Raw genomic sequence first — 23443 nt, forward strand, 5'->3', positions numbered from 1 at the left:
GGCATGGTGGCACACACTGTAATTTCAGCTACTTGGGAGGCTGAGGCAGGAGACTCGCTTGAACCTTGGAGGTGGAGGTTGCAGTGAGCCGAGATCATGCCACTGCACTCCAGCCTGAGTGACAGAGTGAGATTCCGTATCAAAAACAGAAAAAATATATACAAAATTGACTACCTTGAGTATTCTTTAAAAAAAAAAAAATAGGAAGCCAACATCTCAAGTTTTATTTCAGTTACTGGCTCCAATTTTTCTTTTTTCTACCCGTGGAATGCATTGTAGATCTTTACTTTTATATAAACCAAGAAAATGAGTTTTGTTTTGAAATCCTTATGGCTTTCATAACAGCAGGCATGTCTAAGTATGAGATTTGGAATGTACCTTATAGAAAATAGCAAGACAATAAAGAGTTACCAAAGAATTACTGTAAGAAAAAAAAAATTACCCTTGTAAATGTTGAAGTCATATCCTGACCGAAGGAGGAAGTGGCAGGTCCCTGGGCTCAACCTTATCTGATGCTGTACATTAGACAGCACACTGCTGACTGTTTTCAGTTGTTTCTGTAACAGCAGAAAGTGCACTCACTAGGAGTAGTCAGAATTCAAAATGCTCAAGAGAAAGCCATCCAATGTTTCAGAGAAGGAGAAACATCAAAAACCAAAGGTAAGGTAATTTCATACATAGTTAAATAAAATCAAACTATTTAATAGAAAATAAACACGTTTGTGTGTTTGAACGCATACAATGTTCTCATCTGTCAGTCATAAGTCAAACATAGAATTTAATGCCTCACAGCAAATATGGAAAAATTAAGTTGCAAAGTTAGATTTTAAATCACACCTAGCAATTATTGTCTCTGTAATTTTGTCTTATGGTGCATATTGGAACATTTACATCTGTAAGTGAAGTTTGAGTTCAGTTCAACTTCAAGAAAATCAATTTAGTGGTCTCTGAGTGTTTGTTATTATAAAATCTTCTTGCACGTTTTTAATGACTATGAGATTGTCAACGTCTATTAAACAGTCTACTGAATGAATTTTCTCTCTTAAGAGATTAGCTCTTCAAAATAGAGTTATAAGAAGGTTGTAAAATGGAAATGTTACGGTTAAATATAAGACTTTTTTCATTTTTGAATGTTCAATTATGATAGCTTGTTGTAAAGATGTATATTTGCTATTCTCTCGAACTAATGTTATTATTACACAAAAAATTGGGCTGTGTTTTGAGAAGCATCAAAACACCATATACTGGTAGACTTGACAAATTGGTAATATGTGGAATGTTACTCTGTTCTTTGTCTTGGCAATAAGTGCTACTTTTAAAAAAAAGTATAACATGGGATAAAGTTCAAATTCTATTGTACAACTCTAGATTTATTAATAATGTAAAACAACTATTTACAAAGTACCAATGTCAGAAAATTTCTCCAATACTTGTACATTTCTCTTCTCAAGTAAATACAATTTTTAATCTCCTTCTGAGATAAACAATAGCTGAGTCCAGATTTTTTTGAAGGATTGATTTATTGTCTATCAGTCTTTAGATGTTAGGCACCCATTTTCAGAGAAAGAGGTTGGTTGCTTTCATTTGTTATGACCTTTTGAATTGATGAGACATTGAACAATGGTCAATATTTTGAAACTCTTTGGAAGTTACCATCCAAGTTTTTCTGAAGGAAACAAAAATTAATAATTTCCTATCTTTGGAAACTGAGAATAAATGATTTTGAATATTAATTCTTTCTGACACATATGCATAATAATAGATAGACAAGCATCTTTAGTTTAAAATATAGCTAGATAACGTATCATGATTTCTTTTTCCCTAATATAAGAAAAACTCAAAGGAACATTTTCCAAATAATACAGAAAAGTTTTTAAAAGCATGGCTTGTGCGTCCATTTAAGATTAATTTTATGGCCGGGCGTGGTGGCTCACGCTTGTAATCCCAGCACTTTGGGAGGCCGAGGCGGGCGGATCACGAGGTCAGGAGATCGAGACCATGGTGAAACCCCGTCAAAATTACCGGGGTGGTGGCGGGCCTGTAGCCCACTACCGGAGGCTGAGGCAGAAAAAGGCTGAACCGGAGCGGGTTTGAGTGAAAAAAGATTAATTTTATACGATATTTACTTGATTAAGTACAACAAATAGTTAACACTATGTTTATGAAAGATCATAAAAGTTAATATGGAGAATGATATACATCAAAGTATTTAAAATCTAAAGATAGAGTATTTAATAAAGCCTGTATTTTATACTTAGAGTCATATTTATGACATTAAACTATTTTCAAAATGATACTTTACTCCATCATTATCATTTGGCTTAAGAGCAGTAACTATTATAATGCACTTGGAATATTGTTAATCTTGACTTCCTTATTCATAAAATAAAATAATTTGAAAAAATATACATCTTTGAACAAAACATATCACAGAAAATGGTCACATTGGAAACACTAAGTTTTGTTATGAATGAATTCTTATTTTCATTAGACAAATGGTTTCATTCTGTATGAATTTAAAGAGATGTGAGTATAGATGCACAGGTATGTTTTTCATACATTCAATTGGATTCTTTCCTTTTAACATGGAAGTGATATTTTTCCATTTGTAATTATGTCTTAAAATAACTCTTCTTTTCTCATAATTCACATTTATTTTGGTGGGTAATTTTCTTTGCATATTATATGAATAAAGAGCAGTATATGGCCAGGTGCATGGGCTCACACCTGTAATTCCAGCACTTTGCAGGGCCAAGGTGGGTGAATCACTTGAGTTCAGGAGTTCTAGCCCAGTCTCGGCAATGTGGCAAAACCCCATCTCTACAAAAAATTCAAAAATTACCTGGGCATGGTGGCACGTGCATGTAATACCAGCTATTCAGGAGGCTGAGGCAGGAAGATTGCTTGAGACCAAGATATTGAGGGCTACATTGGGCCGTGTTCGTGCCACTGCACTCCAGCCTGGGCAACAGAGCAAGACCCTTCCTCAAAGAGAAAAAAAATTGGCAGAGGTGGATGCTGTGATAATCCCTACAAATAAAAGGCTCGTAGAAAAAGGAGTGCAAATCCTTTCATTTACTGAAAAGAAATTGTGTCTAGAAAGGGTCTATGTCTAGAAACAGAACCATCAAGAAATTGGTCTGAAATATAGGGAATCACTATCTTCACTGATTAACTACATACCAGATATTAGTTTACAAAATTTCCTAACCCAGAAACATAAACTCTTCGTACTATACTCTCAGAATTTGTGAAAGGGATTTTCTTGTTTTTGTGTTCTTTTTTAATTGTAAATCCTATAGTAGGGTAAAAAGTGACAATATTAAAAATTAAGAAAATATTTAATCATTTAGCTTTTGTTAACTGTCCTTGGTTCTATTTCAAGTGACCTATTGGACAATTCAAATGCAATGCATATTATAACTAATGTTACCTCAATTAGAAACGATCAAACTTTTCAACTGAAAATTAATGGAGAAAGATTTTGTTATTAGTATTTTTAAACAGGTCTTACAGTTATGAGACGGCTCAAAACATTCATGTATATAACATGTAGCAATAGATTTTGAGTTCTATATCAAAAATAATTTATTATTTTCTTATATTCCTAAAACTTATCAATAAACATGTTCATGAATTTAAAAAGAGTAAATCCAAATACATGTTAAAATACAGTTTTACTATATGTAGTGTTATCATTAGTGCACCCTCTTTTTCATCCTTTATTTCTCTGTTTCTCTATTTTTAGCATAGGTTCTCTCCTTTGAATAGCTCATAATTAAGAGTAGCATTCAAATTTATTGTAAGACATTTATAGTATAGGCTGAGAGACAGAGACCAGAGATATTCTATAAGAGAAACTGGTAAAGTCTTGCAGAATTATTACAAAAGAGACTCACTGCATGTACTGGAATGTTAATAACTTCTAAGGGTTTTAATGTGTGTCTCAGAACTCTCTATATAGATAAATTCCAAATTAGAAAAGAAATAGGAGAATAATAGTTAAGTATTCTATACTTAGGTTAATTAAAAATAGTCTTGCTTAACCTACATGCAAGGTACTGTTATCTTTATTCTTGAATTTTGTTTTTACCTTGGAAACAGGGGCTTGCTTTGTCACCTAGGCGGGAGTTGTGTGGTGCAATCATGGCTAACTGCAGCCTCAACCTCCCGGGTGGGCTCAAGCTACCTCCCATCTCAGCCTCCTGAGTAGCTGGGACCACAGGCGCCATGCCACCAGCCCAGCTAATTTTTTAATTTTTTATAGAGATGAGGTCTCCTTATGTTGCTCAGGCTGGTCTCAAACTCCTATGTTTAAGTGATCTTCCCACCTCAAACCACCTCAGCTTTCCAAAGTGCTGGGATTACCAGCATGAGCAACCACAACTGGCTGTTTTACCTTCTTACTACTAGTGTCCACTACTGATAGTGATTTTTAAAACTTCTAAGCATATACAGTATTCAGATTTGAAGAGATGTTATTGCATTACACTCTATAAATGCTTAAATTATAGAACATAACAATTTTCCTTGTGTGTTTTTCCAACTAAAATACTTTATTTTCTATATTTATCATTGGTTTATTTTCACGTCAATTGCTGTACTTACAGCTTTTTCTACACCAATTTATTTAATATTTGTAACAACTGTGAGAGAATGACTCTTATTTAGCCTCATACTTAAAGAGCCTAAGGCATAAGGAAGGTCAATTACCTTGAAGAAGACACAGTTAGATGAAAAATGAAACTGACATGAAATATGTTAATTTCCAATACTTCTGTTCTTAATATACTGCCATTATAAGCAACAGGACTGTAGATATTATTTCTGTTTCCACCTGAATTGCCAGCTAAAGTTTATGGAGAGCAGGGAAACCTTGTCTGTAAGAGCGTCTGTAAGTTTAGAAATCCTCATTCCTGTCTCTGACTACGCAGAAAGTTCATCAAAGAAATCTCTCTAGGTGTCCACACACATGTCAATGCCTACAATTGTAAAAAAACTTTCTTTCTTTTCCTTTCTTTCCTTCTTTCTCCTTCCTTCCTTCCTTCCTTCCTTCCTTCCTTCCTTCTTTCCTTCCTTCCTTCCTCCCTTCCTTCCTTCCTTCGTTTTTTTTTTTCATGGTCTCACTCTGTTACCCAGGCTGGAGTGCAGGCACAATCACCACTCACTGCAGCATCAGCATGCCTGGGCTCACGTGACTCTCCTGCCTCAGCCTCCTGAGTCACTGGAACCACAGTCCTGCACCACCATGCTCAGCTAATATTTATATTTTTTGTAGACATGGGGGTTTCGCTAGATTGTCCATGCTAACAACTTTCTTAATATTCTAATATTTTAAAAAATGACCTAATATTGAAGTAAGCACCACATATCTTCCCTCTGCAGCTAGCATAATACTTTCAACGTAGTAGACTCTCAATAAATATTGGTAAAGTGAATGAAGTTTCTTCAGTCTACTCTAGGGGTGTCTAATCTTTTGGCCTTCCTGGGCCACACTGGAAGAAGAAGAATTTTCTTGGACCACATATAAAATACATTAACACTAAGTATAACTTATGAGCTAAAAACAAACAAACAAAAAGAAAAAAATCACAAACAAGTCTCATAATATTTTAAGAAAGTTTATGAATTTGTGTTGGGCCACATTCAAAGCCATCATGGGCTACAGGGTAATACACCCTTGGTCTACTACATACAGCCTGGTTCAAGTATGGATACTCACTCAAGCTATGTACTTATTTCTTTTTTTACAGGATTTTGTTCTTTCTTTCTTTCTTTCTTTCTTCTTTCTTTCTTTCTTTCTTTCTTTCTTTTCTTTCTTTTCATCATTATACTTTAAGTTCTAGGGTACAAGTCCAGGTTTCTTACATATGTATACATGTACCATGTTGGTGTGCTGCACCCATTAACTCATCATTTACATTAGGTATTTCTCTTAATGCTATCCCTCCCCTCTCCCTCAACCCCACAACAGGCCCTGGTGTGTGATGTTCCCCGCCCTGTGTCCAAATGTTCTCATTGTTCAATTCCCACTGATGAGTGAGAACATGCGGTGTTTGGTTTTCTGTCCTTGCGATAGTTTGCTCAGAATGATGGTTTCCAGATTCATCCATGTCCCTACAAAGAACATGAACTCATCCTTTTTTATGGCTGCATGGTATTCCATGGTGGATGTGCCATATTTTCTTAATCCAGTCTATCACTGATGGACATTTGGGTTGGTTCCAAGTCTTTGCTATTGTGAATAGTGCCGCAATAAACATACGTGTGCATGTGTCTTTATATCAGCATGATTTATAGTCCTTTGGGTATATACCCAGTAATGGGATGGCTGGGTCAAATGGAATTTCTAGTTCTAGATCTTTGAGGAATCACCACATTGTCTTCCACAGTGGGTGAACTAGTTTACAGTCCCACCAACAGTGTAAAAGTGTTCCTATTTCTCAACATCCTCTCCAGCACCTGTTGTTTCCTGACTTTTTAATGATCGCCATTCTAACTGGTATGAGACGGTATCTCATTGTGGTTTTGATTTGCATTTCTGTGATGGCCAGTGATGATGAGCATTTTTTCATGTGTCTTTTGGCTGCATAAATGTCTTCTTTTGAGAAGTGTCTGTTCATATCCTTTGCCCACTTTGTGATGGGGTTATTTGTTTTTTTGTTGTAAATTTGTTTGAGTTCATTGTAGATTCTGGATATTAGCCCTTTGTCAGATGAGTAGATTGCAAAAATTTTCTCCCATTACATAGGTCGCCTGTTCACTCTGATGGTAGTTTCTTTTGCTGTGCAGAAGCTCTTTAATTTAATTAGGTCCCATTTGTCAATTTTGGCTTTTGTTGCCATCGCTTTTGGTGTTTTAGACATGAAGTCCTTGCCCACGCCTATGTCCTGAATGGTGTTGCCTAGGTTTTCTTCTAGGGTTTTTATGGTTTTGGGTCTAACATGTAAGTCTTTAATCCATCTTGAATTAATTTTTGTATAAGGTGTAAGGAAGGGATCCAGTTTCAGCTTTCTACATATGGCTAGCCAGTTTTCCCAGCACCATTTATTAAATAGGGAATCCTTTCCCCATTGCTTGTTTTTGTCAGGTTTGTCAAAGATCAGATAGTTGTAGATATGTGACATTATTTCTGAGGGCTCTGTTCTGTTCCATTGGTCTATATCTCTGTTTTGGTACCAGTACCATGCTGTTTTGATTACTGTAGCCTTGTAGTATAATTTGAAGTCAGGTAGCGTGATGCCTCCAGCTTTGTTCTTTTGGCTTAGGATTGACTTGGCAATGCGGGCTCTTTTTTGGTTCCATATGAACTTTAAAATAGTTTTTTCCAATTTTGTGAAGAAAGTCATTGGTAGCTTGATGGGGATGGCATTGAATCTGTAAATTACCTTGGGCAGTATGGCCATTTTCACAATATTGATTCTTCTTATCCATGAGCATGGAATGTACTTCCATTTGTTTGTATCTTCTTTTATTTCATTGAGTAGTGGTTTGTAGTTCTCCTTGAAGAGGTCCTTCATGTCCTTTGTAAGTTGGATTCCTAGGTATTTTATTCTCTTTGAAGCAATTGTGAACGGGAGTTGACTCATGATTTGGCTCTCTGTTTGTCTGTTATTGGTGTATAATAATGCTTATGATTTTTGCACATTGATTTTGTGTCCTGAGACTTTACTGAAGTTGCCTATCAGCTTAAGGAGATTTTGGGCTGAGACAATGGGGTTTTCTAGATATACAATCATGTCATCTGCAAACAGGGACAATTTGGCTTCCTCTTTTCTTAATTGAATACGCTTTATTTCTTTCTCCTGCCTGATTGGCCTGGACAGCACTTCCAACACTATGTTGAATAGGAGTGGTGAGAGAGGGCATCCCTGTCTTATTGTTTCTTTGTAGCAAGTCTGTTAATATGTGTGTAAAAATGTTTGTGTATAAGTACAACTGTAACTCATTTTAAGCTTTATGTTAAGAACTCTAACATACCCAATGTTATGAAAGAAGCCCATTGTTACCTAAGGGTAGACCTTGGTCCAGGTTAAAGAATATAGAAGAAATTTTGAAAATAGACATGGATCCCACAAATTAGAAAGTTAGTGATTGTAATTAGAACATCTTGGCCTTTACTTGGGTGGGATTAATGATTCATGTTAACAGATTTTAGCGGGTTTTTCTTTGAGTAAAGGAGATTCAAGTACCATTGTTATTTTTGAGGGAAACGTTAGAATAATGACAGTTCTGCAAACAGCCTTTTTTTAACCATTCTTTTTAATCTAAAGTGCATACTAAATGAGACACCGTTAGTGTCACAGATGCTAATTTTCACTAGCAATGACTGAAGTGGCATTCTTTCCCATTTGCATTTGATCCTAGCAATGATGAGAGGTGTGAGTTGATTATGAGCTGTTTTCACTGCACTGCCTGCTGTGCAAATTTATGCTCCTAGACAAAGATGACACATAGTTGTGCCATTAAAGAGCTTTCTTCACGGTTTTTTTGTATCAAGACTGCTAAGATACATTTAACTCTTATCTAACCAGGTATAAGAAAGAGAAGAAGTATTTATATGCACTGGTGCTTACTGGAGGTCAGGCACTTGTCCAAGGTGCTTTTGTCCATTATTATATTTAATCTTCTCAAAACCCCAGGAGATAGACATTATTTTTATTTCCAATTTACAAAGAAGAAAAAAGCTCTGTAGATGCAAAATATTTTCCACAAATTAAAAGATTTGGGATTTATGGCACAGTTTTTCTGCTTCTAAGCCTGTGTCTCTCTCCTCCTACTCTCTATTACTTCTTCATCTGGGGTACAATTTTTGTTGAATGTTTGCCTTTTCAAACCGAGTTTTCTGGAATGAAATATGTGGTATAAGATGTAGGTAATATGTTAGATTTACTCTTTTCCCCTTGAAAAAAATGGTGGCTATAAATAAATATGTATTTTAACTTCTAGTTATTACCTCCATCCGCTCCAAAAAGAAAACAAAACAAAAAACCAGATATCTCAAAAGATTGTCTTCATTTTTGTGTTTATGTAGCACTTACAGCATTTTAAAAACTATTTTTGATAAACTATAATGCAAACATAAAACCAAATAAGACAAGTCAGGAGAAAATGGAGTCTAGAACATGTTAAAATGTATTTCAAGGTTCATCAAGGCTGACTTGAATCTAAGAAGTTGCTACTCACTGTGGTCCTATAGAGCAACAGCACGGGCATTCCAGTAGCTTGTTAGTCATGTGCATTTTCCAGTCTGCCCCAGGCCTATGAAATGAACACATACATTTTAACAAGATACTCAGCAGTTCCGTGAGCACTTTAAAATTTGGAAATGATGCTCTAGGTTGATGGTTTTTGGAGCCTAGGCCAAACATTTGAATCACTAAAGGGCTTTAAAAAAAATACTGATGATTGGGTTCCATCCCCAAATATTCTTATTTACCTAATATAAAATGTGACCGGACATCAAGAATTTTTAAAGTTTTCCAACCTGGCAGCACTTTTTTCTACTTTTCAAAAGACTTAAAAGTTAATTCACTAATCCATGCATTCATTCATTCATTTATCCTTCAACGCAACAAATGTCTATTAAATGCTTATTATGGACAATACACTGGAGATACCAAGGTGAACAAAAGATCCCATATTTACTGGGGATGACAGACAATAAACAGGATAAGTAAGTTAAATATACAGTGTGCTAGATAATGATAGATGCCAAGAAGAAAAAAAAATTAACAGAAAAGAAGGATTTGAAATATGAAGAACTACAGAAGCCCTGGTGAGAATGGGGCATTCGAGAAAGGACCGGAAGAAAGTGAAGGAGCTGGTCTTGGGATTGGTGAAGGAAACTGTACTGTGGGCAGAGGGAAGAGCAGGTGCAAAGGCCTTGAAATGGAACTGTCTCTGGTGTGTTTGAGAAGCAGTGGGGCAGAGTACACAGCGGGAAGAGCAGCCGCAAAGAGCTGGATCACAGAGGGCGTTCGAGGCCATTAAAAGAATTTTACCTAGTGTTGAAAGATTTTTGAGAAGTGACAGAATCTGGCCTCCAGTTTAGTGGGTTTATTTTGGCTTTTGTGTTTCAAATATACTGAAGGGAGTGAGACCAGTTAAGAGACTATTGCAGAAACCACGCAAGGGACAACTGTGGTTCAGACAAAGGAACGGCCCAGTTGACTTGGATGTTGAGAAGACTCTAAATTTGGGATATATTTGTACTTATTCTATCCATTTGGATATTTATAGGTAACTTACCACATGCAGTCTAAAGATGGCAGACAGAAAGTTTCAACTGTCCTGTCCCCTTCTTGCTTCCAGCTGGTGCTTGCATGCCAGAGGAGAAACGGCCTCATTCCATTGTTTACAGTCACCAGAAATTCACCCCTAAATTGATGTCTCACTTTCCAAAGTCTTATTCTTCTTTCTTAAACATATAATTTTCCATTGGATTTTATTTTAATTTGTAGTGCACCTTTTAAATAATTCTTAGCCTTGACCACTTCTCTCCAAACAAAGCACTAATTCATTTTAGCTTTTCCATTTTACAGAATATGAATCTGTAATCAAGTTTTATCCCAAGCAGTTAGCAAAAGGTTTGGGGCCAAATGTATTAGCTATACTTGAAAAGCATTCAGATACTATTCAGAAAGATCAGATGAATAGGTAGAGAAGTGACAGAACTGTAGCCTCCCCTTTGTTTGGAAATTTGGATATTGTATTTTATAGGAAGTGTTATAAGGTCACTACCTTGACTACCAAGATGCTGGATTTGTTAAAAATCAATTTAATCAGACACTTATCTCTTTAGTCTTTCTTTGCCTTGCTTTGGAGATAAATGGTTTCAAAATCCCTGAAAACTGTGGTTTTTTTTTTTGTTTACAATAATGGAATCAAGTCCATGCTTTACATATCTGTTTCCAAATTTATCATTACCAAACTGAGCCATTTCTCTTCCTTTCTAGTGTTAAAGATTTTGATGAACTTTCAGAAACAAGACATTCATATTATCTTCTTAGTAGAAAACAAAAATATCCTCCATTAAGAATTGATTAATAATAGCAGAAGATTTTAAAATATCTCTGTTGGTAGATGAAGTGATTCTTGCATAAAAAGAGAGAGCCATTTGTCACCACAGCTGGCTAAGTCCCCCTCCTTCCTTCACTTAGTCTGTATTAGTTTGCTAGAGCTGCCATAACAAAATATCAGAGTCTGAGTGGCTTTAACAACAGGAATCCACTTTCTCACACTTCTGGAGGTTGGAAACCCAAGATCAAGGTGCTGGCAGGGTGGGTTTCACAGAGAGCTTTCAAGGAAGGATCTGTTCTGGACCTTTCTTTTTGACATGTAGATGGCTGCCCTTTTATTGCCTCTTCATCTGTGCCTGTGTGCTCCTGATGTCTCTCTCTGTGTGTCCAAACATCATCTTATAAGGACACCAGTAGGAACGGATTAGGTCCTACCCTAATGGTCACATTTTTTACTTGATTTTCTCTTTAAAGGCTTTATATCCAAATAGAGTCATGGTCTGAGGTACAAGGTGTTAGGGCTTCAAACATATGAATTTGTGGGAGTCAATTCAGCTCATAAAATAGTCCGTGAGCTTGTACTAATTCGAAGTGAGGATTAGGTTTTTAGGTGCTTCCTTCCTTCCAATTACTCTAGATCTTTCTCCACTGCCAGTTAACCAATCCCTTCATGCTGCCAGCCCCATATTTGACTTGACTGCCTTTACCTACACTCTCCAGTCTTTGTTACTCTTTCCTTCCTCCCATCCAAATGTAACTCTGCCACAACCCACTAGACCTCTATTAGGAATCATTTGCAAACTAAAAAGTAAAACATCTGTTCGACCCCCTTGACCCCTGCTTTCTGGCTGCATATTAAAAATAATAGCAAAAACCATGATTACTTTTGCACCAACCTAATATTAAAATCATCTAGGGTGTTTCATAAAAATACCTGTGTCTGGGCCCTAATACTAGGTCTTCTGGTTTGGTTGGTAGAGTGAGGCCCGTGTTCCTGATGATCTGACCACTCTCATGCATTTCTGTCTGTGCTTTTGTTAGCCTAAAATGCTCTGTGCTTTTTTTCCAACTCATGAACTTTTATCTATTCGAATTTATAGGTGGACTGTCACTTCCTCAAGAAAGCCTCCATCAATTACCCCAGGGTAGTGTATTAGGGTCAGTCTAGCGGAGCAGTAGGCAACGTGAACTAAAGGTGTAGAGACCTGAGTGTGAATGTCTTACTTTGATCTTTCTTAACCAGGGGACTTTGAACATTTTCTTAAGCCTCTTGAGCCTCATTGTGGTAATCAGGAAAAGGGGAAGTCTTAAAGCATGTCACATAGGGTTGATATGAGAATTAAGAAAATTACCATATGTAAGCTTCCTAGCTGGTAGTACATGTCCATTTAATGATCTCTCCCTCTGGTGGCGGGCGCCTGTAATCCCAGCTCCTCGGGAGGCTGAGGCAGGGGAATGGCGTGAACCCGGGAGGCGGAGCTTGCAGTGAGCCCAGATCGCGCCACTGCACTCCAGCCTGGGCGACAGCGAGACTCCGTCTAAAAAAAAAAAAAAATCTCTCCCTCCTTTCTATTTTCATAGCGCTTGTTCTACATTTCTCTGTTTTTTGTTTGTTTGTTTTTTGTTGTTGTTGTTGTTGTTGTTGTTTTAACTCATAGTTTTTCAGTATGTGCTCCCAACTAGATTCACCATCAAGAACAGAGGATCAGGGGATGTAGCTGACTCATATTTGTATCCCTGGGATTTTTGTTGAGGATTCAAGAGGGATTGAACTCAGTCTACCTGACTTTCAGATTCCGTGTGCTTTTTAAAACACTTTGGCTACCACTGAAAACACTGATAGTCTAGAACATAGTAGTGATTTCTCAATATATGTATAATGAGTGTGAAATGACTAATGGATAATATTAGTCATCCACAGAAGTAGTCTACTCCAGAAGATGGTTTGTAAATGGGTCACTGATAAAGATCTGGATAACACCCACATCAAAACAAAGTAACCATTCCTAGAATCAAAATAATCAAACATTGTAATGTAATCTGCCTTAAAGAAAAAAAAGTATTAGCAAAAGGGTGTTGCTTTGCAGACAGCCTAGCAATGTGTGGGAACGTAGAAATTTGCCACTGTGTCTGCAAATCATGCAAAACAGCTGAAGCAAATATCCCCTTTGGCTGGACAGACTTCTCTTAGGTGAGATGTGTACCTAAGGCTAGGAGAAGAACTTCATGTCTCTAGTCTTAATACCACTTAATTGACTTTACTGTGACCACTACATGAATCAAACAAACTTCCAGCAATGATCTGGTGTCCTGTGTAGGGTTTCTTTCAGGGGAAACAATTTTTTGTTCAGTCAACACGAATATGCATTTTTCTTGGCAGATGAATCTCTCACAGCAAATCAATGCTCACTTGATTAGTATTGCCACTTTTGATATCTTATCAGTTTGGTTTATGAATTAGTCACCTTGAAGTTGTGTATTTCTGCAAGTTTAAAAAATAAAGTTCCCGTACTTGTTGAGGTGAGGGCCTGACCCTGGACATAGAGACATGTTACCTGACCAATGTATTGGCTTCCTAAAAGGATTGAGCTAAGTTGCTAACTGGCTTCACTTCAGGTACATTTTCTCTACAAAAGGAAAATGAATACAATTAAATAACTAAGTTTCTTTATTATATTTTTTATAGTTTTAACAGCTTAAACTCCTGGAGTAAGAGTCAAGTCAAATTTACCTTGTATCAAAATCTACGTAGTGATATGGCATTCGTCTCAGTATTTGGTTAAAAAGAGCAAATTGGAATTTTCTGGGTTTTTTTTCCCCTGAATACTTTACGTGGTTACAGTTATGCTACTGCTATTTTTACTTAAATGAAAGCGGCTGTGCATGGTGGCTCACACCTGTAATCCCAATGCTTTGGGAGGCTGAAGTGGGAGGATCTCTTGAGAGGAGTTCAAGACCAGCCTGGGCAACACAGTGAGACTTTGTCTCTACAAAAAATACAAAAAATAAAAATTAGCTGAGCATGGTGGTGCACATCTGTAGTCCAGCTACTCAAGAGGCTGAAGCAGGAGATTGCTTGAGCCTAGGGGTTCAAGGTTGCAGTGAGCTATGATCACATCACCGCCCTCCAGTCTTGGCGACCCTGGAGCAAGAGACCCTGTCTCAATAAATAAATAAATAAATAATAAAAGTAATAAAGTATTAAATATATACATTTTGTAATACCTATGATTATAGTTTCTTTACACTGTTAGTTATTACATAGCAATCATCTTTGATCTTTTGTTTGATTTGTATGTTAGGACATCTAAAAATTTCAAATTACTTTAAGATTATGACTATCTCACTGTATTTAATTATCAATTATGAAAAAGTCATTACCAATAAAACAAATGTTTATAACTTTAAAAATACAGTTCCTTCAAAGACAAATGTTCTGTAATTATTGAACATTACATTATAGGTCAAGGAGTGATTATAAACTGAGTTTATTTTTACCACTATTCTTACATTTCAACTCTGCTGTTAACCCCCTCAACAGATTGAGATATTCATCCAACCAAATCCCAGTTTGCTAAAAGGTAAATAAATGTAATTGACAAAAAAAATAGTTATAGGACACTAACATCTCTTCCAAACATCCTAACATGAACTTACTGCTTTATTTTCCCACCCATTCTTCCTCTATTTGGGATTACATACCATATATTTGCCCCACATAAACATGTCTGTTCTTACTAAGGAAAAAAGTGTTTAAATTCCTAAGACTAGCAGCAGCGGGTGCTGCCTGGGATGGGAATGTTTATAAGCTTTATGATATTAACTGCAGCACTCAACCTCAGGTGGCATAAAGCATGCAAAAAAGAACTTTCTGTCAGTTTTATTATTTCTAAAAAGGTTCCCCTTGAAGCAGAAGAGTGACCTTGCTCTGCTGAGCTGACATATGCCACTGGATTAATGGTCGAGCTCTGCTGGAGGGAAGCTCACGGAAACATTACAACTCCAGAAGCTGGGCTGGTGGTGACCATTAATCAGGGGTCCCAAAATCATGCATCAAACACACTCATTTAAAAGTAGTAAAAATGACTCAAAAAAAAAAAAACTTTTTGAGAATTAGCTTATTGTTTGTCATTACTTCTGTTCAAGGAGATCGCAGAATGACTAAAATATCCCTTGGGCAGACCTTTAGAAAGGTCACTGTGTACCCAGAGGCCAAGTGAATGCAGAGGACTTTTAAGACTAATGCAAGTAAAAGGGAGTTTTTGTTCCAGATAATTTGATAGGAAAGTTGGTTAAAAGGATTTTGTTTTCCCAACTTAATTTTTACATCTTTATTTAACCATCATTTCGAAGTAATGGGTACTATAAATGTTTGCCTCTTGGTGATAATTTTATTTTATTTTAAAACTGGAGTGACTGCAATTTAGTAGCGTAAAGATGAGATGGGTAAGCTGTTAGGAAATATTTCAGGAAAACTAAAGTTTTGTTAACATACTCAATTATCACATACATTTAAAAGTTTTGGGGCTTAAAAGTACTGCACATTCTTCCATCATGTTAGATAATAAAAAAGTTTCAAGATTTCCTCTCTCTGATTATTGAAAAGAAAAAAAAAAAAGCTTACATCTAAGATCCTGAAAGAAATTGCTCAATTTAACTTAACTAATAATAAGTTACTGTTGGGTTCTCTTTTTTAACTCCTTTGGTGATAAAATTGAATAGACATAGTTTCTCTTTTACACTTTTAATAGTTTGTCTTTTAGATTAATGACACTATACAAAATACATATGATAAATCTTATTAACAGTACAACAAATAGAAAAATCAATCACTTATTACAAAAACCAGAATAAATTTGGTATTTTATGGTTAATGTAGTAAGGTCTATTGAGATCAATATTCAAAGTTATTCTTCTCTTAACTAATAGTTGCTTTTTTAAACCATCATCTTCGATATTACTTTCTGTCTATTTGCCATATCCTATACAGCAGTATCATTTAGGCAGAATTATTTATTTGTAGAATTATTTGTTTTTGAAGTTTATAGAATTAAAATAGTTGAAAATGATGTGACTAGTTAAAATATTATTTAATATTCTATAATAAATAGAAAAATAAAATACGCCCAGAAAAGAGAGTTAATTTCCAAACTTATGGAAGAATAATGCATATATTTTGTAAATTGAGAATTTCAGTCATCCATCCTTTGAATTCCCCTCCTTGTATCAAGGTACCTAGATAACAAAATTAGTAATGCAAAATTTGCTCAGGGAAATAATTCGAGTAGAGGTGGCAAATGCAATTCCTCTCTTCTTCCCCTAAACACCCACTATCTTCTGTAACCACTGTGGACACAGTTAATCATGACTTTTTAACTCTGAAAGTGGCTTTAGAACGCTTCTCAACGCAGCTCTTCATGAAACTTTGACAAACTATCCATGCTGGTGCATGAGTTAAAAACTTTTTGCCAATTTTAGTTTCGAGAGATAGTTCATCCAGACAATGAAAAATCCCAGTGAAATATTCCTGTAACAAATGTAAAACATTTTTATAGTGACCTAAATGATTATGTTTACTAGAGACAGTATTTATTGCTCTCCTATAAAAGTTTGGGAGAGAATTATATTAGATACTAGACACATTTTTTTATCATCCAGTGATCCATCTTACACATAACATACGTTCCACTACCTTTGTTACTTATCATAACTTTAGTAATCACAATCTTTGGATTTGGTGATTATTTCTTTTTTTTTTTTTTTCTGAGATGGAGTCTCACTGTCGCCCAGGCTGGAGTGCAGTGTCTCGATCTCGGCTCACTGCAAGCTCTGCCTCCCGGGTTCACACCATTCTCCTGCCTCAGCCTCCCGAGTAGCTGGGACTACAGGCGCCTGCCACCACGCCCGGCTAATTTTTTTGTACTTTTAGTAGGGATGGGGTTTCACCGTGTTAGCCAGGATGGTCTCGATCTCCTGACCTCGTGATCCGCCTGCCTTGGCCTCCCAAAGTGCTGGGATTACAGGCGTGAGCCACTGCGCCCGGCCAGATTTGGTGATTATTTGTAAAGAGCCTCTTGTTTAACAATTATACAAATCTACTAATTTTTGAAAATGGTTAGTGAATTCAAATTATATTGATTCCAGCTAATTTTACTCCCAAAATCTGTGATTATCTCAGTGTACCATTCTGTAGACAAACTATAAATTTAGTAGGTATAGGCATAGGCACACAAAATGCCTTTCAGGTACTAAGCAGTCAATACAAATAAGTATTTGTAAATGAATGAATACAAATTTCCAAGTTGACATCTACTATACATTTTAACTTCTTTTATTTTGTATATGAATATAATCTCCTTATAGGAATTGGTTCTATATTTGTGTATCTTTCATTTGAACATGATTCTATTTAGCTCTTATGGTTTGGAATGATTTGGTCCATGGCACTAATATAGTATACATTTCTCTCAGGGTTGATTCTTATTTATTCCCACCGACAGCACTTACTCTGAGTACTAAGTTGAGCCATAGAAGCCACTTAGTGTATTTATGCTAAATTACATGATGCAAACCCTTATGGTCTTTAAACATCAACAAATTATTGTCATTAGTTGCAACATGATTAAGTTCTAATTTGTTTTTGTGTAACTGTGAGATGTATGATTTTTGGCATTTAACTTGAAGAGCAATGTGGGATCTGTCATTTGCCATGGTTTTACCCAAGTCTCACAACTGTAGGATTTTTATCCATTGGAGATACAGCATGTAATAACAGGGCAATCAAAATGCACTAAAACGTTCACTAAAATGGCATCAGAAAAGGGTTTCACAAGGGAGGTGAGACTTAATCCTGCCCTCAAAGAATGGGCGGAGTTTGGAATAAAAGAAAACCAATATTCCTTGAACAAAAAACAGTAGGAGCAAAAGCTTAGAGATATAAATGAGTTCATCCACAGTGGCCAGCAAGATCTGCTAAATCAGATTAACTAGCATTGCCTGCTCCCATACAGAATCACACACGCACTGCATGCAGAGTATGAGCTTTATTTTGTTGACTGAGGAAAAACTGTTTAAACACTCTGAGCCTCAGTTCTCATCATCTGTGAACTGGAGAAATTAAAGCCTAACTGAGAGGGGGATTGCGTTTATCTAATGAAACAATTACGGATAAATAGCATGGCATGGAGTTTGGCAGATGGAAAGCTCTCGGTAACAGCCATGGCAATGTGGGGCAAGCTTTACATTTTGGAAAGAAGAATGAGATGATGAGACATGGTACTTTAGATGATTAGAGGGGCAAGACTTTGGGGACAAATAATCTGAAAGTTGTTGCATTGGTTCAGGAATTAGCACACACTTGAGTAAAAGTAATGAAAAAAAATACCTTCAATAAAGTTTGGAGAAAGAATTGAACGTACGTATAGGCTGGGAGAATGTGCATTTGTGGTGTGTTACATTTTACATTGTGTCCAAACTCTCCAAAGAGAGCAATGAACAAAAACCATTTTCCAATGGGGTGGTAAGGGTTCAGAAGTTGGGCCAAAACAGATCCTCAGGGGAGCAGGACATAAGCACAGAGCCTTTTGTTAGTACATCTGCCTTGCAGCCCAGAGGCAGGCAGAGGATGCCTTATGGGCTGGGGCAGGCATAAAATTGGGTTCCCCGGGGAAATTCTTGAAAATGTTAAGGAAGTGTTGGCATAATGAAAGAATTCCAGGAGGACCAAGAAGTACCATTTATTTATTTTAGTGTTTATTTTAGTGGTACTTATTTATGAGTTTATTAGTTAGAGAAGAAGAGAAAGAAGGAATAGAAAGTGCACAATAACATAATTTTATAGGAGTGAGTAGGCCAAGCAGAAGTTTCACAATAGGGAAAGCAAATTGAGCAGTTCACAGTAGTGTAATCATGGGCACATTTTCTAAAGCTTTTCATTTCCTTTTTAATAGTTTTTTAAAGAATTGATTATACCAATTCTTTGGCCATCTTATTCTTTTTATCTGAAAAAGCAATATTTAAAACATGTAACAGTATTATTTAATTTTAATATTTAAAACATATCAAAATATTATTTAAGAACTCCTTTCAAGTAAAATAGAATAGCATAATTGCTATTCATATCCCAGAAGTGTAGCATGACTTATAGTCTACAGATACAATGTAAATAATAAGAATGAGATATAGTTGTATATTTGAGTCTTTTTTATTCATCAAATTTGTTGCATAAAATAGGCTGGTATGAATAACCACTTTTAGAGCTTATGGATCATTCTGCATTGATTTTTTTTTTTTTTTTTTTTTTTTTAGTTCTAGTTTCTTTCCTTCAGGTAATCTTTGAGATGGTTTCAATTTGCAGAAAACATTTCTAGTGTCACATCAGCTTCTGAAAGCAAATCTTTAGCATGGAAATTTTGACAAAACACTGTAAAACTGTGGTGGAGTCAGAATCTGCACTTCTTGAAGATATTTTGCAGTTGATAGAAAAGTTACTGAACCAGAGAGACAGAGTAGACTAGCTTTTGTTCTTAGAGTCCAGATGTACATTGAAAATATTTAAAGCATTGATATATGTTTGAGCTTTGGGTTGCCTTTATCCCTGGATAAAACGTGAGTGTTGAACACGAGGCTTTACAGCTCTAGTTGTCTTTTAGCCGTCAGTTTCCCGATACCCCACAGAAGTGTATTCCACTGGCACCACATGACACTGAGGCAATTCTGATTATTTTAAGAGAGTTAAATTTGTTTCACCTCTTCAAAAGATCTGAGTACCCGAGTTAGTTAGAACAATTAAATCCTCGAGTGCCTTTGGATAAAGGCTGACAAGCTTATTGAGATTTAGCTTTTATTATAGTAGAATATTCATATAAGGGTGTGCTGAAACAGAATTCTGATCTTTGAGTACATTACTAACCAACGTTCTTTGTGCAGTATTTAGAAGATGTGAGAACTTGTTGGGAGAGTGTGTGTAATTTTTAATTTGCCAGTATATTTCAAAGTACTGCAGATGTGTGACTCACGTATGCAAATTTTTTCTTTGAAATAGACTGTGAAACTTTTCCACTAGCACCTTACCCAAATATTAAGTCATGCTGGAGATGAGATTTCATTTGAAGACCCTCAAAGTTAGTGGCTGGCTAAGAAAGAAAATGAGGGTCAAGTTCTTCTGGTGTTGGTCAGAAGCTTGATTCAGATTTCTACATACAGACCTTCTAATTTTCATTCATGTTCATAAACGCAGGCTGGTCAGTATTCTAGGAAACCTAGTTAGTTTCATTCTTTCTATCAAACTGATTTTGCCATAATTTTTATTCTGCTCAGAAAGCAAGCCTCTTGGAAGGAAGACAGGATCTAGATTCTGTAATGGAATGGCATAGGGGAGAGTATATCAGAGTGGAGAATTTTTAAAAAGAAATTTTTTGCAAGTTCTGTTTTCAACAGTTTCCTTATTGAGACGAGCTAGATGATAACTTAGAACGCTGCCAGCTTTATATCATGAAGCAATATTCTGTAATAATTAGGATTGTTTTGCAAAACTGGAGAAGTGACTAATAAAAAAAAGAACTCCTTAAGTTCTTTTATATTACTCATTAGATTGCATAGAAACACACATACACACATGTGTTCAAACACCCCAGCTGACCCTGGTTCAGTACTATTTTTGGGTAAGCCAAGTGGACTGTGTGGAAGAAGATTAACTGCACCATGTGACTGCAGATAGTCTTGAAAACAGCAATCCAAGGGCACACATTTATATCAGAAAGTTAGTTGTACGAAAATGAATTTAGGTAACACAACTTCATTTTCTTCCCTTTCTGTACTTCCAAATAACCATGACCTAAACCATATTATGATTTTTTTAAAACAAATTGATTCCTTATTAAAGTTATGAAACCGGCTGGGCATGCCGGCTCACGCCTGTAATCCCAGCACTTTGGGAGGCCATGGCGGGTGAATTGCCTGAGGTCAGGAGTTCAACACCAGCCTGGCTAACACGGTGAAACCCTATCTCTACTAAAAATACAAAAAAATTAGCTGGGCGTGGTGGTGCACACCTGTAATCCCAGCTACTCGGGAGGCTGAGGCAGGAGAATCGCTTCAACCCAGGAGGTGAAGGTTGCAGTGAGCCGAGATGGAGCCACTGCACTCTAGCCTGGGTGACAGAGGGAGACTCAGTCTCAAAATAAGTAAATAAATAAATACAGCTATGAGACCATTAACTTTTATAAATCATTTTAGCTATTATATAGAAATATTTCTTTTGATAACCCAACAATTTATTATGGAACATTTTAAATATGTGTAAGAGTAGAGAGTGGTAAAATCTACCCCCATATATCCACAGCCCAGCTAATTATTCAAGAATGGTCAATTGTGTTTCTTCCTCATACCCACACATTTGCTGCTCCTCACTAGATTATTTCAAATTGTAAATAAGAGAGTAACATTACTTCCTTAACATCAAATAGCTAGTCATTTAAAAAATTTACCCAGTTGTCTTTTGATGTTTTTGGTATAGTGGTTTATTTGATCGATATTAAAACAAGATTCACGGATTATACTTGGATAATATGTTTCTGAAGTCTCTTAGTTTATACTTTAACTCTTTCTTAAAATTTTTTTATATTGATTTGCTGAAGAAGCTGGGTTGTTTTGCTGTGTATTTTCTTGTCTGTATTTTTTCCAACTGACCATATCTTCTTGGTATCATTTAACATGTTCCTCTTTCTCTTTTAATCTTTAAATGTGGTAGCTAGATACAGAGCATGGTGTGATTCCTTTCTTGCTTCCTTTCTTTCTTATAAACAATATTTCATTAGCTGTATTTAATGCTTCCATCACAAAGCACATATTGTGGTTATCTCCTTTTGTGTGATTTTAGTGGCCACTGATGATCATTGCCTGGATCCAACATTGCATTCGGGGTTTGCAAAATGGTAATCTTATTATTTCATCATTTTTAATTGATTAGCTGAAGTATGAACATATATAGAACAATTTCCCCTCATCAACTATTTAGTTGATGAACTATCTAGTTGATGAAATAGGTTTCATACAGGAAAGGCAGATTAAATGTCTAAGTTGTCCCTTTATTTGTTAGTTTTCAGAATATAATTATAACATTTCCCAATGTAACTGATGCATTTTTCTTTTTAGTATCCTTATAAACTCACGAATTTTGACATTAGATGTATTTCAGTATATTGCACTTTTCTCCATTTTACTTTTTCAACTTACACTGTATGATACAGGTTATTCTGTTGCATATAAAAAGATGTATTTAATTTTTTACAGCTTCATACATTTGCATTGTGTGGACGTACCATATATTATTCAATCAGTATCCTCTTGATGAACATTAGGCTTTACAGCTTTTTGATAATATGAAAGTGCTACAGTGAATATGGAAATGTAAACAATTCATATCCAAATATATTGCTGGTAAAGACATCTAGAAATGGAATTCTTGGGACAAAGGGCAAATGTATATGTAATTTTGCTAGATACCACCAAATTTCCCTCTATAGGTATTGTGCCATTTTACAGATGCATTTCTAATTGCATAAGGAAAGACTGGAAACATTTATGTAGAGTATAAAGACTAAATATGATCTAAAGTCAACAGACACAAAGAATTATCTAAAATATATATAGCATTTTTATTTAAGCTCATCTTCTTTTTGACAGCTATTTGTTTATATAACTGTCTTGATAAGAACTTCTGTCATAAGATAATACTTACTAAGTCTAATACATTACAATTATATAATGCAACATTATCAATATTCAAACACATTCTCATTTATTAAGTACTATTATTTAGGAAGCAAGCTTTGTTTCCACATAATTCACCTTGTTATCATAAAACTTGACAAGAACAGAAGTTATAAATGGGTTCATTGTCCAGACGTCACAGTAGACATTAGTCCTTTTTTGTCATAAGCCATAATCTATACATTATAAAACCATCTGAGAAAGTTAGTTACTAACTTTTAAACTAGAGAATAATGAACAAATTTAAATGTTCTTTGAAATATTTAGATTTTCTTCTTAAGGGTGTCTTAACATGGATTGATATGCTCCTATGGCATAAAGCTGTTGAGTAATTAGCAATGAGAAGACTGACAAAAACCCAAAGTAATAGTCCTGTGTCCTTCTTAAACCATGACTCCTAAATCTGCTTTTCTTTATTGATATAATGAGGGGAGAAGTAATTTTAAAAGGTGGTGGCTATTGATTACTTAATGGAAGAGGATAGTGTAGCAAAATGCCGAAGCGAGTCTATTCTGTGCCCTCCTGTGCGACAGGACCCATTATCCCGTTGTAGAACTCACACCCTAACTCTCATTAATATTTAACAGGCTATATGTAGGCTACAAAATTGCCTGGGGCATGGGCTCCAATCAGCCATAGAATGGTTTCAA

At 35.8% G+C, this 23443-nt stretch overlaps 1 protein-coding gene across 2 annotated transcripts in view; it reads left to right on the plus strand.

The window, feature by feature from the left end:
* The window catches only part of SAMSN1 (SAM domain, SH3 domain and nuclear localization signals 1), a 166848-nt gene that overhangs the window by 112337 nt on the left and 31068 nt on the right, over window positions 1-23443 (plus strand). The window contains exon 1 of one of the 2 annotated variants that reach the window (XM_032175258.2): window positions 524-660. The exons of the other annotated variant lie outside the window; for it this stretch is intronic. Within the exon in view, the coding sequence (XP_032031149.1) occupies window positions 604-660 (57 nt within the window). The 5' untranslated portion in view covers window positions 524-603. Of the gene's footprint in view, window positions 1-523; window positions 661-23443 lie in introns of those variants that run through there. 2 annotated transcript variants of the gene reach the window in all.

This window comes from Hylobates moloch, unplaced genomic scaffold (genome assembly GCF_009828535.3).
Source record: "Hylobates moloch isolate HMO894 unplaced genomic scaffold, HMol_V3 SCAFFOLD_14, whole genome shotgun sequence".
NCBI lineage: Eukaryota > Metazoa > Chordata > Mammalia > Primates > Hylobatidae > Hylobates > Hylobates moloch.